The 14,129-nt window shown below is 39.5% G+C and overlaps 1 protein-coding gene across 2 annotated transcripts in view; it reads left to right on the top strand.

Annotated features, from left to right (window-relative positions):
- FARP1 (FERM, ARH/RhoGEF and pleckstrin domain protein 1) overlaps nt 1-12,371 on the top strand; it is a 331,129-nt gene extending 318,758 nt beyond the window's left edge. For both annotated transcript variants that reach the window (XM_027854091.1, XM_027854092.1), the window contains exons 25-27: nt 4,628-4,735; nt 6,985-7,136; nt 10,672-12,371. In XM_027854091.1, the coding sequence (XP_027709892.1) occupies nt 4,628-4,735; nt 6,985-7,136; nt 10,672-10,753 (342 nt within the window). In that variant the 3' untranslated portion in view covers nt 10,754-12,371. The remainder of the gene's footprint in view (nt 1-4,627; nt 4,736-6,984; nt 7,137-10,671) is intronic.
- The last annotated feature ends 1,758 nt before the right edge of the window (nt 12,372-14,129 follow it).

Raw genomic sequence — 14,129 nt, 5'->3', positions numbered from 1 at the left:
AGTACCACTTATCCTATAGAATGCCTTTTGATTGTTTTAGTTAGCATGTATGATGCTCACAGAGCAGTTTGCCTAATTCATTTTATCCCTTATGCACAAATGGATACAGGAACTGGAAGATGTATAAACCATTTTGTCTTAAAATGAAAATCTGATGAGGTTGATTGCTTTTGTAACTCCTGGCCTACGCTGAGGGTTGCAGAGAAGCAGGCAAGCTTGACTTTTTGTCATATGCTGTGACACTGATCTTGGAAAAGTGGCTACTAAAATATGAGTAGATTTCCATTCAAGAGGTGATTTGAACATAGTCTTTCCAGTTAGGTTTTAACACCCACAGTCTTAAAAACTTGCCCAAGTGTTTGCTTAATAAAACTCTTGTGGGTGGTTTTATTTTTCCTCCCTTAGAGGTAAACACTATTCACTCTTATGTCAGAGTTGTTTGCCAAAGCAGTTTACAAACTATTGTTCCTTTAACCCAAGAGAAGTGGATCTGGTTCCCCACAGTTTAGCAGCAATGCCCTTATACCTGAGAGCCACCCTTTCATTTTCATCCTTTTCTTGGTGTGACTTTCTTGTGGGCATTAGGGTTTATTCTTGTCTCTGTGTCTTTTCTTCCTTCTTGCCATCCCTCCCCTTTCCACAATTTTCCACCCCTTTGCGAGTTTGTCCTTCATGGATTGTTGAGTTGATCAGTGGTCAGCAAACCATTTCCATTTCACACCTCTACAAAGTGCCGTTCTGTGAAATCTTCCAGATGAGTGAGGTAACCACAAAGGAAAAAAGGGTCTGCTTATGTATAGTGAGGAGAAGGGAAATGGATAGTTGTCTTCTTTTTTAAAAATGAATCAAAATTTGAAAAACCTATCTGGCTAAACTCTAGGAAGGGGAATGTTTTGGGGAAGGGACTTGCTCATACCTTTGCAGTTTTTGAATGCTAGAAGCTGGCTTGTGACGCTAGAATTTGAAGGAATCTTTATGAACTCAGATCCAATGGGGTCAGGGGGATGAGTCCTAAAGCTAGTACAGGTCCTTTGATCAGAGTAAAGTGGCATCCTGAGATACACCCTGTGGTGCTTCAAGCCCAATTCCATTTAAATAACAAGTCCTATTGGGCACAGCTCTCCTTCACTAGATGGTAGAGGTGATTTTGTACAATTATGGTCATGAATTATTTAAGTGGCTCTAAGGCATTTTAGAAATCTCTTGATGAAGATGTCCTTAGCCAGTCAGGAAGTACTGAAAAAAAGGATTCATAAATGACTGCTAGAGTGTTTCTGTTTTGTTACATACTCACGACTCTTGATTCCAGGCAACATTTTCTGTGAAAGGCCCATTTTTCTCATGTAGCTTTGTCTTCATCCACAAACATGCAAGGTATTTATTCTAGGCATTACAGATGGAATAATAGTACAAACAAAGGGAATACATAAGACATATTCAGAAGGGTAGTGAAAACAGTTACAATAGAATTGAGGGTCTTTAAAGTTGGAAAGTTTGGTAGAGCCTAGGTTATTGTGGACCTTAGATGTCAGACTAAGGATTTTGGACTCATGACATTAGAGTATCTTTGAAGAGGGTAGAGTTGACATGATGAAAGCTAAGGATTAAATATGACTGTAATGTACAGGATGGATTAGAAAAAGAGTAGCAGCAGGGAGACCAGTTAGGATATTATATATTAGTCTTGTCACAAATTAAAAGTGGCCTTGATATAGGTCGTGGCAGTGGAAATGGAAAGGAAAAGATGGAAGCAAGAGATTGATCAAGACTTGATGACTTATTGGATATGGCGAGCAAGGGAGGAGGGAGGAATCAAAGACATCAAATGATGATTAGGAAAAGGAAATTAAGAGAAAGACTAGTTTTGAGGGGAAGATTATGGGCTCAGTTTTAGACTTGTGAGGTATGATATTCAGGTAGGACCATCCAGTAGGCAATTGAAAATACAGGATCATTGATTAGAAAGAGGTCAGGAATAAAGATGGGAAAAGCCATTAGAGTGGATGATCTTCCAAAGGAAAGATTGTACAGAGAGAATAACAAAAGAGGCAAGCACTGAGTCTTTGCATGCAAACACATTTGCAAGCAAGAGGATAAAATAGAAACTAGCTGGCAAAGGAGTCAGATGTGTCGTCAGAAAACCAGGAGTCCCCTAGTGCAGTGTCACTAAAACCAACAAAGACTAAACGTCGCAAATGAAGAACAATGTTTCATCATATGAAGTGCTGGAGAAAGTCGAAGAGAATGGCTAAAAAAAAGGTCACTGGGTCTACTGACCAGTAGACATTCCATTAGGATGGTGAATGGACAAACTATAGGTTTTCTGGTTAACTACTATGAACATTCTGGCTAATCTAAGTTATATTCTGTATTAGTTCGTGTTACGTCACAATGGGAACTTCCTATTACACGCTTGTTTTAAAGTGAATTTGATATAAGGCTTGTATCTGTCTCTTAAACTAAAGTAGCTTTACTCTTGAATTACCCAAAGCACCTCATCTTCCAGAAGAATCACCTATAAATGGTGAAACCCATCGTATGACCCTCCCCTAATAGTTCAGTAATACAGTGAGTCTCTGCTATATGCTGTTATTTGATATTTAACCTTAAATTCTATAGGATCATAGCTCTTAATCTGTACTCTAAAGGGGTCAGTGGAAAGATTTCAGGGGGTCCATGAATTTGGGTGGGGAAAAAAATTACATCTTTATTTTCAGTAATCTCTGACTGAAATGTAGCATTTATTTAAAGATGGTATTCTGATGAGGGTCCATAGGCTCCAACAGAATGCCAAAAGAATAGATAGAGCACAGTAGACTTGAAGTCAGGAGACCTGAGTCTGAATGTTGCCTCAAATATTTAATAGCTGTGTGATCTTTGGGCAAGTCACTTAACCTTTCTCAGCCTCAGTTTCCTTGTTTGTAAAATGGAGATCATAATAGCAGCTACCTCACAAAGTTGCTGTGAGGATCAAGGTAACACATGTTAAATGCTTTGCAAATCTTAAAAGAGCTATAGAATAGCTATCATTTGTTATTATTACATGACACACAAAAAGTTAAGAATTCCAGTTCTAGATCTCAGAGGCCACCCAGTTCAGTTTTTTCATTTTATAGATCAAAAAGCCAAGGCCAGGGGAAGTTAGGCTGTCCAGATCAAACTGATGTTAAGCATCAGAGGCAGTATTTGAAATCTAGTCCTCTCAATTCCAGGGTCAGTGCTCTTTCCTCTCTGCTGTATCTATCAAAATCTTTTTTTCTAGGTAACATGAAAGAGCCACCTCATCTTAATTCTCTTTAAACAAGTTACCAGGTATTTTCTACTTCATCCTTTCATGGCCAATTTGGGGAGGAGGGTTTGATGGGGGATACCCATTGCTTTTCAACCACACTGGTTACCCGTAAGTGACATGGGACAATGCTGTGTCATTGTTAGGTAAAAAATGATAAAGTGTTACTCTATCTTCTTAATTCGAATTGTGGGAAACACAGAGCCAATTATGTGTATTTGCTTTCATCAGCCCCTGCACAGGAACAAAGGACCCAAAAGGGCAGCCCATTTTCCAAGGCTGCCCGTTTGACTAGCTCTCTTCTCAGGTGTGGAAACCCCATGCTGAGGATCATTTCCTGGTTTAGGCAGAATTTAAACTTTCTTCCTGTAGCTTCCACTCTGAACCTTAGGAGGATGTTTTTAATTTTTGCTGATAGTCATTGCAGCTCCCAAAATAAACCCACAAATCTTTGCCCTTGGGCCAGAGGGGTAGTCTCCCACACTGAAATGACCATTCCTCAGGAGCACTTTCTTTGTCTGAAAACAAGAAAACTAGGCACCTAAACAAAGAGGCCTTAGGAAGGTGCCCTCCCTTGTAAAGGAGGGCAGGAGCTTAATCTCTACTGCTCTGAGATTTTCCAGGGGGAAAGGAAGGAAACTTCAAACCCTCATCTCCAGTAACTTTAAAAAGCAAGGGCAGGATCTCTTTTATTCTTTACCAAATGAGCAGTGTCTTTATCCTCCCTTCTTTTTCCCCATTCCTATCCAGAACTGGGAAGCCCCTAGCAAAGTTTAGGAGCAACAGGCAGCTCGGCTGTCCTCTGGGCACAGCCACAGTAAATGGCTTTGCTCTTGCTGCAGTACACTAGATGGCAGTAAATAGCTGTTTAACCTTTACTTACGACTGGGCCATCAGCTCCTACTGCCCAGTCCCTTAATGAGAAATGCAAAATGCTTACGGTGGGCTTGAAGAAAAAGTTCCAAGCTTGTTGAGGGATGATTGAAGAAGAATTAATCATACTAAGCTTATCTAATACCACAAGGATTTCTGCATTTAAAGAACAACAGCAGATCATTTTTTTTTTCCCTTACGTTATAGGCAGTCTTCATTTAGAGGAAAATTAATTTTTCTAGAAATACATATCATCAGGAAAGGCTGGTGGGCCCTTTGTGGAGGTGTTGTGCCTTTGTAACTGAAAACTGGGGGGGAGAGAGCGCTATGAAATTTCCTTTCACATGGGGTTTTGCTTCTTTCTAGACAGGAGTTCTCAATTTTCTCTGTGTGTGTGTGTGTGTGAGTGTGTGTGTGTGAGAGAATATATGTATGCTCACACCTTCTTGTTCTTCTCCATTTCAGAATCAGTTATCTGGGAACCTGTTGAGGAAATTTAAAAACAGCAATGGATGGCAGAAGCTCTGGGTGGTATTTACCAACTTCTGCCTGTTCTTCTACAAATCACACCAGGTAAATACCTTGTGTGGCTTGAAAAGCTTATTTCTACAATGGGATCAAATCAAGAAAGTGCACAGAGATCTGGGAGTTATGGGGTCTGAACATCTATGCCTGTAGTCATGGGACAGAATTCAGTCCAACCTTCCATAGACCTGGTCATGAGCTACTTTGTGCAGCTCTCACAGACTTGAGAAAACTTGCCTCATGGCTTTTTCCCTCTAAATATGGCTTCCACACTGAATCTTGAAGCTAGCATTCCAGGAAGCCTTGTTGGAAAAATGGTGAATTAACTCACACCAGTAAATCAGGGCTGTGCATAAAGATTTGTAAATGAGACAAAATGTAGATGCTTCTAACAGCTAATTTAAAAAGCACAATGAAGTCAAACTATGACAATGGGAATAGTAACTACGGGAGTTATATTTTGAATTAATGGAGCAGTGACCCTCTGGGGGTGTGTTTGCTTTTTTCCCCACCAAGGACAGGCAGTAACCCATTCTCCAAGATATTCTATGTACCTGTGCACACAGTGAGGGACTAAGATACAAAGTGGGGTCTCTCATACTGTGGAGCGCAGTACTGGTTATTTCAGATGGGTGGAAACTGGCTCTCCTTTGGTCCAGAGGCAGACAGGCATGGTCCTAGGCAAGCATATGCAGACTCCTAGATTGTATTCCCAGACAGTGCTTCTCTCCCCTTGTCCCTCTGTACCATAACGTAGTTTGGCGTTAGGCCAGTTTAATACAAGCGACATCACCAACTGAGAAAGCCTCAGGTTAACATTTAGGCTCCCAAGTTTTGTTCTAAGACAGCACCATTGAAAGCACATTTGATGTCCAAGGCCCAGTGACAGGATCAGTGACTGAGCACACAGCACTTAATGCCTATGCTATCAATCTTGGGATGTTACTCAGGAGAAGGCCTCTGAGGCATGTAAATGGCTCAGCTTGGCATTTTCACTTCCATTAGAAAGGTAAGGCAACATTTTTGCTGTTAGAATGAAGCTTTTGAACATGGATTCCACTTAGGTGTTCTCCCCGGAAGACACTCAGGGAGGAAATGTGGGGCTAATTTAGGGCCAGGTAATAGGAAATTTATGTCATAGAATTTTATAGAATAACCTGGGGCCTTTCTTAGGCAGCTAGATGATACAGTAGGTAGGGGACTGGGCCTGGAGTCAGGAAGATTTGAGCTCAAATCAAGCCTCTGACACTTAAGGACTGTATGACCCTGGACAAGTCACTTAATCTGTCATAGTTTCTTCATCTGTGAAATGGGGGTAATAATAACACCTACCTCCCAGGGTTATTGTAAGGATAAAAGAATGAAATATTTATAAAGTGCTTTGCACACCTTAAATGTGATTTTTATTCTTCACTCAGCTAGGTCCCAAGGGTGAAAAAAAAAATCAGGTTTCACTTATAAAAAAAATACTTAGATACAGATGACATCAATTTAAAGTTTACATCAAAGGTGGTCTAACAGTGATGTTAAACTGAAGCAGAATGCATATTGACTTAGCTTTAGAATGTAGCATTGTCTATGCTGCATTGAATTTTTTATTTTAAATATTTTCCAATTCCATTTTAATCTAGTTTGGCCTGTACTGCGGTGTGTTGTGGGCCATGTTTGCTGACTCTAGTCTAAGGGATACTTTTGTCCAGGTTTAAACACACACAAACTGCCATCCAAAGTCACGGCCCAATGTCCATCCGTGAAGTGCAGCACATCCCCAAACGTGGCCCAGCTAGGACACCAGTTTGCCCTAGTCCAAGACTCATTTTCCTGTTAAGCGTAGTCATAGAAGAGGAAGAGGGCTGGGGGCAACCAAGAAAGATCAAACTGGTTCTATCTCCTCAATGTAAGTTTCTGGACAGTATCTGAAGTTAGTGCACAGGTCAAGTTTTCCAAGGGAGAATGGCATCTGCCACTTTGGTGTGGGGTTTGTTCATTTTAGAAGAGAGTTAGTTGATATGGGGCAATAGTTATCCACCTTGGAGGAGAAAAGAGTAATGATTTAATTACTCCTGATTGTCAGAAACTCTTTGTGGGTACGTAGGAGCAGGTAGACCAGTTGGCCAGAATTACATAGCTGCAGATGTTATCCCCAACTTAATAGGGTCTTAGAGAATAGTTATCAAAGGGTTCCATGGATTAACCAGCGCTGATCAGAAAACTCTGTTACTAAGGCTCTAGAGACAATTTACAAGATGCTGGTTGAGCTGACCTCTACTTTCAAAACCTGTTCTCATTATTTCTAGGATAATCATCCCTTAGCCAGTCTGCCTTTATTAGGATATTCACTCACCATTCCCTCGGAATCAGAGAACATTCACAAAGACTATGTGTTCAAACTACACTTCAAGTCCCACGTCTATTACTTCAGGGCTGAAAGCGAATATACATTTGAAAGGTAGGATTTTTTGTCTGTTTGTTTTACCTCTTACCTGAGCAGAGTGCACCTTGTTTGTTAAGTGCCAGACTTTCCCTGCAATGATGGAGTTAAGAGCTTCTTTTGGCTACAATAACTTACCCCTACCGAATGTCTTCATCATGGCTCTGTGCGCTACATTTCACATGTAATAATTACTTCATGTGATACAGATGGGAACAGTCCCATCTAATCATCAGTCTAATGCTAGACCACACTTTAGTTCCATTTAGAGCAGCCAAAAGAAGAATCCTCTAAGTGAGTAATGGCATCAATGCTTCATTTGGTACATTGTGGGAGAAGTCATGTTATAGAAAGCAAGTGATGTTTCCAAGCATGAAGCAAAAACAAACTCTATGTGGGTGAGGTTAGTGTAGGATACTAATTGTTTTAGTAATTCTAATTTCACCTAAACACTCACCGCAGCCAAGAAACTGTATTTGAATGGGGGGCCATCTTTCATCTAGGTACTGAGGGTTGAATTTCCCTTTCTCATTTCTTTTCCTTCTGCCTCCCTGGGAATCTAGTTCCAGCAGTAGTTCCTTGTGCCAAACAAAGTTAACTGTGTGAATGGAAATGAGGGGGGGGGGGGGGGAACACTTGCTAATGATGGTCTGATGCAAAGAAAACAAAAATCACCTTCTTCCTCCTGTCAGAGTGAACTATAACCAGAAAACTAGAGGCAGCCCAAGCTATCTGAGAAAAGATAATTGATGGGGGAGGGAAAGCAGAGATCACCTGTTCATAAATAGTTTTCATAAGCAAAGGATATGAAATAAATTTGAATACTCAAGTTGAATGGCTAGTGAAAGGAAATATATGCCTTAAGTACATACATTATAAATATATGTGTCATATAAATGTTGCTGATAGCATAGGAAAAGTCTTTGATCTAAATTAAGGTTTAAAAAAAAAAAAAAACTAAAACTCTAGGTGACAGTCCAGTATGTGAAGTCTAATCTTGCACTTGGAATTTAGGTTTACAGATGATACACTCAATATAATTTGGTGAATGCTAATAGAGATATTCCTCCAAAAGGAACCTTTGGAGGATCCCTAGATCCATGAAAAAGAAAGAACCAGCATTTTTTCTTCCTAAAATGCACCACCCAGAACGTGGTCTGATGACAGCACATTAGGACCATCATGTTTCTTGTTCTGGACGGCATGCTCAACAACTGAGATAGTTGTCCACTAAGCCCCCCAGATATTGTTTGTGAAGATGATTTTTTTTTTTAGTTGACTATTTTTTATTAACACATATACATTTACTTGTCTTCTGGCTTGTTGAAGCAGTAAGTTAGACAACACTTGCCACAATAATGTCTGTTAAAATGGCTAGCCATAAAGACCCCAGCACCACATTCATCAGAAGGGCACTCTCCTCGAAGTCGGTAATCTTGCCATTCTCATCAACCTTATAGTACTTCAGAACTGCCATGTGAAAATGATTTTTAAACATTACATAATGCAGGATAGCCTTTTAAGCTTTAATAGTTAATCTAATGAAACTAAATAGGATGATAAATGTGAAGTTTTATATTGTCACTGTCAGAAGCATACTATTTGTACGTATCTAGTTCGATCTTGTGAAATCTAGACTGATTAGCATTCTCTGTTTGATATCTGCAAATCTGACACATGCACCTTTTAGGGATTCATCCAAATCACTTATAAAAATACTGAACAGTACAAGGCCAAGGACAAAACACTCTAATACACTCTATGGGAGACTTCCCTCCCAAGTGGTCATTCATTCACTTAGAATCATTCGTTGCAATGGTCATTGTCAGTTCTGAATCCTCTTAAGTTATAGCAGCATCTAAATGAATGCATGAGATGTTTTGCATAAAAGCATGTATCTGTGTCATGCTGGCAGAAACTGAAATGAAGTTAGTTGAACGTGTGTTCTATGAAATTATGCTTCCCTTTTGAGGTGCTCACAAACCACCCTCCTTTTCATTTGTTTTAGAATTTTGCCCCAATTCAAGTTTACTGGCCTTTGGTTTCCATATACCAGTTGTTTGTGGAAAATCAAGCCATCATGGCACAGTGGATAAAGCACTGGCCCTGGAGTCAGGAGGACCCGAGTTCAAATCCATCCTCAGACCAAACACTTGACACTTACTAGCTGTGTGACCCTGGGCAAGTCACTTAAGCCCAATTGCCTTAATAAAAAATAAAATAAAAAATAAAAAAAAATCAAGCCATTATTTTTTGCTACCTCTGCTGTTTTCCAAGATCTTTCAGAGGTCACCGAGAATGGCTTGGTAATCACATTTCAGGATGGGATTAGCCTCTTTTGGCTCCAAGAACATGAGGTTTCATCTATCCCTTCCATTATCTTTGTTTTCAACTTATTTTCCTTGGAAGAGAAAATCAAGATGGGAGCTGAGAGATTCAGTCTTTGCGCTGTGAATTTTCACTGCCTTGAGCAGTGAATGGTCATTTATTTGGTCTGTCTTTTGCCTTTTTTTCTTCGACTTGACTGCCAGCTTCACTTTGGAGTTTCCAGATACAATTGTTACACAAACATACTCCTTCTCATTCTGTTTTATGCCCTTGTTTTCATCTCTTATGCATTTCTTTATGATCCCAGTTGGTGTGTTTGGAACAGAGTACACAGAGTGGTCTCTTCAGGCAATTTTCCCTTTTTTCATTCAAAATCACATCTCTTCAGAATTTCATTTTGAAAATGTCACAATCCTTTGGAGTAAAATTCACCTGCAAAATACATATACTTTCCTTGAACTGACCTCCCCAAAACAGACTATATCAGATTTTGCTCTCCCTTATTACAAACTCCATGATGTAAATTTGTCCCAAAGTTCCCTTTATTTCTCCTTCAGTAACTAATTCCAGAATGACAACTCCTTTTAGCACTTCTACTTGTAGAAGGATGAATCAGTCTACAAAGAAAGGCAAAAACAGGATGAAGGCTGAGGAAGAGTTTGGGATTTCCTCACTTAAACATAGATTTTCAGTGTCAGATGGCTAGAAGCTATTAAAAACTAAAAGGTAGTTTATTTGAATTCAGTTTAAAATATCAGCTTCTTATCACTTCTTTATCGAAGTGACATGTAGCTTGTGATGTATTATTGAATAAGAGGCAAATACAGGGTTTTAAACTACTGAACTGTAGCCGGATATGGTTAAAAGACAAAACAAAACACATACTTAAAGACTTTGAGCTGGAAAGAGACCTTAGAGGTCAGACTAGGTCTCTTAAGAACCTTCTAGCTACAGGTCCTACACTTTAGTCCAATTTCTCTTATAGATAAAGGAACTGATACCTTTGGATGAAGGTTGGTGACTTGAATCTTCATCTCCTAACACCAGATATAGTGACTGATCTTGAGTCAAGCACATTTGCTTCTAGGTTAAAGTAGATTACCTCTACAGTCTTTTCTATTCTTCAATACCGACACTTGCTCACAGAAATCATCAGCATAGTTAAGACTGTGTGGGTTGATTAAAAAAAATTTCTTGAATATAATCTTTTGTTTTCCCCATCTAGGTGGATGGAGGTGATCCGGAGCGCTACCACCTCTGCTTCTCGAGCTTGTGTTTTAAGTCACAAAGAATCTCACGTGTACTGATGGCTGGACACCCACGTTTCTTGTTCCAGCATTTGCTGCTTTTCTAGAGGACGTCTGAAGTTACTTTCTCCTGTATTAACGAAGCCTAGTAAAATTAAAACGAGTGGTTTTGCAGCAACTCTTGTCTGTCCCAGCAAAACTGTTTTTAATCTAGTCTTTTCAGCTGTTGACTCCCCATCCTAGTGGTAACAGAACTCCACCACCTCCTGTCCTGTGTGGCATTCTGTGGGCCCTTCTCTTGGTGTGCTGTTTTGGGTTTTGTTTTTTTTTTAGCTTGTGCCAGTATTAAAATATTGTTCTTAGAGTGCCAAATGACATTTCCTTTCCTCCAAGATTGCACCTTAAAAAGCAGTACAAATGTACCTGCCCCCTCCCAATGAGAAATGTGATCCCACGTGCAAGTGCTATTTCTTTTTCTTAAAAAAAAAAAAAAGGAAAAAAACTTTTTATTATTTTGATCAGTAGACTGCATTTTTAAATGTAATAATGGCTTTTTTTCCACAGTGTATGATACACACACAATAGAGGCAGTCTTATAGTAAAGGAGGTCATTTTCAGATTTTGTTTTTCAGTCTTTCTACTTTATTAATCAAGGAATTCCTACTAATTTTTCTATTGTTATAAAAGTTTGCAGCACACAATATTTCACTTTGGGGTTTCATGTTATAATGAGCTACTTACTCTATGACATTTATCACACCTTTGTCTTGGTGCAAGTTGACCAAATTGTTTACCTGTTAATTTTGAGAAGTGATGACTATTTGCAAAATGTAGTTTGTTTTTTTTACGGAGAAACAATGAAACAAAAGTCCAGTGCAATATTATTTGGGCTATAAATGTACTGTGAATGGTGTGTACAATGGGAAGATATTAAGCTGTGGTGTTTTGCTGTTTGTTTCACAAGCATGAAAAATACCTGTATGTCATTAACCATGGGCCATTTGTGACATGTTAAGTTATGAAGAGTGTTTTTTGTTGGCTTAAGTGGATGCAGAAACACTATAAAGTAATGGTACTTATTTCCCTTCCCTAGGCTTTCATTATTAAGACCTATATCCTATTGAAAAGAATTCATTTAAAACAAAGCATTCTATGGGCATATATAGATTGTGATTGTCTCTTCATAAACAGGACTCTGCTATTATCTACCCCTTGCCTTGCGGTCATGGGTTATTAACAATAGTTTGATATTTTATATGCTGGACTGCTGGTATCCACAGGGAATCAGGTGCAAAAATAGGCTGCATCTGAAACATCCATTTAAATATTCACACTACAAAAACGCACCTATGACGGTTCCCTTATGGGTTTAAGGCCTTTTCTAATGCAAGTCTAAAAACACCACAGAAGAGCAAGATAGCAGCTCAATTAACACACCTCTCTTCCCACTCCCCCACCAGCCAGGTTGATGCTGCCTAATTGAGAATACGAAGGAATGAATTTTTGCTGGAATACACAGACTTCATGGAGCTGAGGCTGGCTTTGATACAAATGGAAACTGCAATTTTCAAATGGACTCGTAGCTTTAGACTTGTTAATCACTTGCCTTACAACATGTACCAGATGGTTTAAAGTACTAACAACAAAAGGGAATAAAATTACCTCACACCACCACTGAGCATACTGCAGTTTGAAGGCAATACAACTTGTCCTTTCATTCCTCCTCCTCCCTCTGATCTGGGGTGGTGGGATTATCACCCTGCACACTGCAATTTCCTTGCCAGGGAGGAAAACTCATAATACTGGAGTCAAAAGAAAATGCATTGATGAGGTTAAATATACTAAACTGTAAGTAGTCACAGGGTAAAGGAGTAACCTCCCATGTCAATACCACCACCATAAGAAAATGGGGAGCAAAGGAGTGGGTGAAGATACCATTCCTCCCCTCTCCCCCACTGCTTATTACTGGTATACTTTTCCCTCCATCATTAAACTACACTGACAGGAAAACACACAGAGCTAAAAATGGGATTTGAAATATCTTTTAGTCTAACCTCATTTCCAGATGTGAATCTTGAGGATCAGAGAGATGAAGGGACATGCCCCAGATCACACAGGTGGTACGTGTCAGCGCCTGGGTTTGAACAAAGGCCTACAAAACTTCCTGAGTACAAAAATGGCTCTCTGCAGTATGATGAGTTCATTACCTCGCAATAATCAAAGTGTCTGGCTGACAGCGTGTCCTGTCCTCGGTGGTCACACAGCTACCCGAGATACTTGGCAGCTGTCTTCAAGTTCACTCTTATGGCAGAGTTAAGATAAACTGGTGACATACCAGTTATGACTTTTTGCCAGCAGCTGTCTACTTGTCTATACCACGAGGGTAGATAAGCAAGGTGGGAGAGAACAACTTTGTGAAAGAAGAGATCCAGAATGAAAAAAAAAAAATCAGAAACAAGGCCAGTTATCATCCCCCTACCTTGGCTCCTGACCTGTCCATCAATCAGGAATGGTTAATAGTCATTAACCATTAGCCCTAGTTTTCCAACAGGTTTGAACCAAGGCAGGAGACCTTCCCTGTGAGGATCAATGCCTGGCTGATGGGGTACTTTAAAGACGCAATGCAATTTTCAGAATCATGGCCTCCTGGATGTTTACATCTTCCACAAGAATTCTATTCACTGACTTTTCATGTAAACCTTGACCTAGCAAGTGAGTTTTCAATTACAATCCAAATAACAAGTATGGGCACATCTTGAGGCACATTAAAATGTTTACATTTTAAAAGCCATTTGTGGCATGAAGTGGTCTCTGTGTCAACATTTCTACTAGATGTACCGTTCCAAATGCAAAAGAACATTTTCAGAGAAATTTTTTTTTACAATGTCATTTTCCCTCCCCCTCCAACATCTCTCCCTTTCTTTTTCTCCTCCCAAAGTACATCAATAATTTCCCCTTAAGACTAATCTACAGGTGCTTACTAACCATGCATATCAAACGGTATTAAATGTCCCCTTTATTTTTCTATTACATAAGCTTATAATGCATTGTTTAGCTCCGAATCCAGTGACTGGTGGGGGTTCTTCAAAGTACCTGCACATTTGGGGTAGGCATATATGGGAAGGGACAGGATTGGGTAACAAAGCCACACATGATCAGTAATATTTTAAGGGCAATTTTTCTCAAGGTTGAAAATTGATTAAAATCCACCCACTGGTCCCAAGCCATAGCTGGATTTTCAGAGACATCACATAAATACATTACCTATGCTTAAGTATATGGCTCTACCCTCTTATTGCCATTTGTATGACAGAAATACAGTATCTGTGTTTTTGCTTTCAGAGGAAGAAAGTATAAAAAACTTAAACTGACCATGTGTTTAAACACAAACACACACACACACACACACACACACACACACACACACACACACACA

This window comes from Vombatus ursinus, unplaced genomic scaffold (assembly GCF_900497805.2).
Source record: "Vombatus ursinus unplaced genomic scaffold, bare-nosed wombat genome assembly UNPS02010304.1, whole genome shotgun sequence".
Classification (NCBI taxonomy): domain Eukaryota; kingdom Metazoa; phylum Chordata; class Mammalia; order Diprotodontia; family Vombatidae; genus Vombatus; species Vombatus ursinus.
This window is presented reverse-complemented; position numbering and strand designations above follow the sequence as displayed.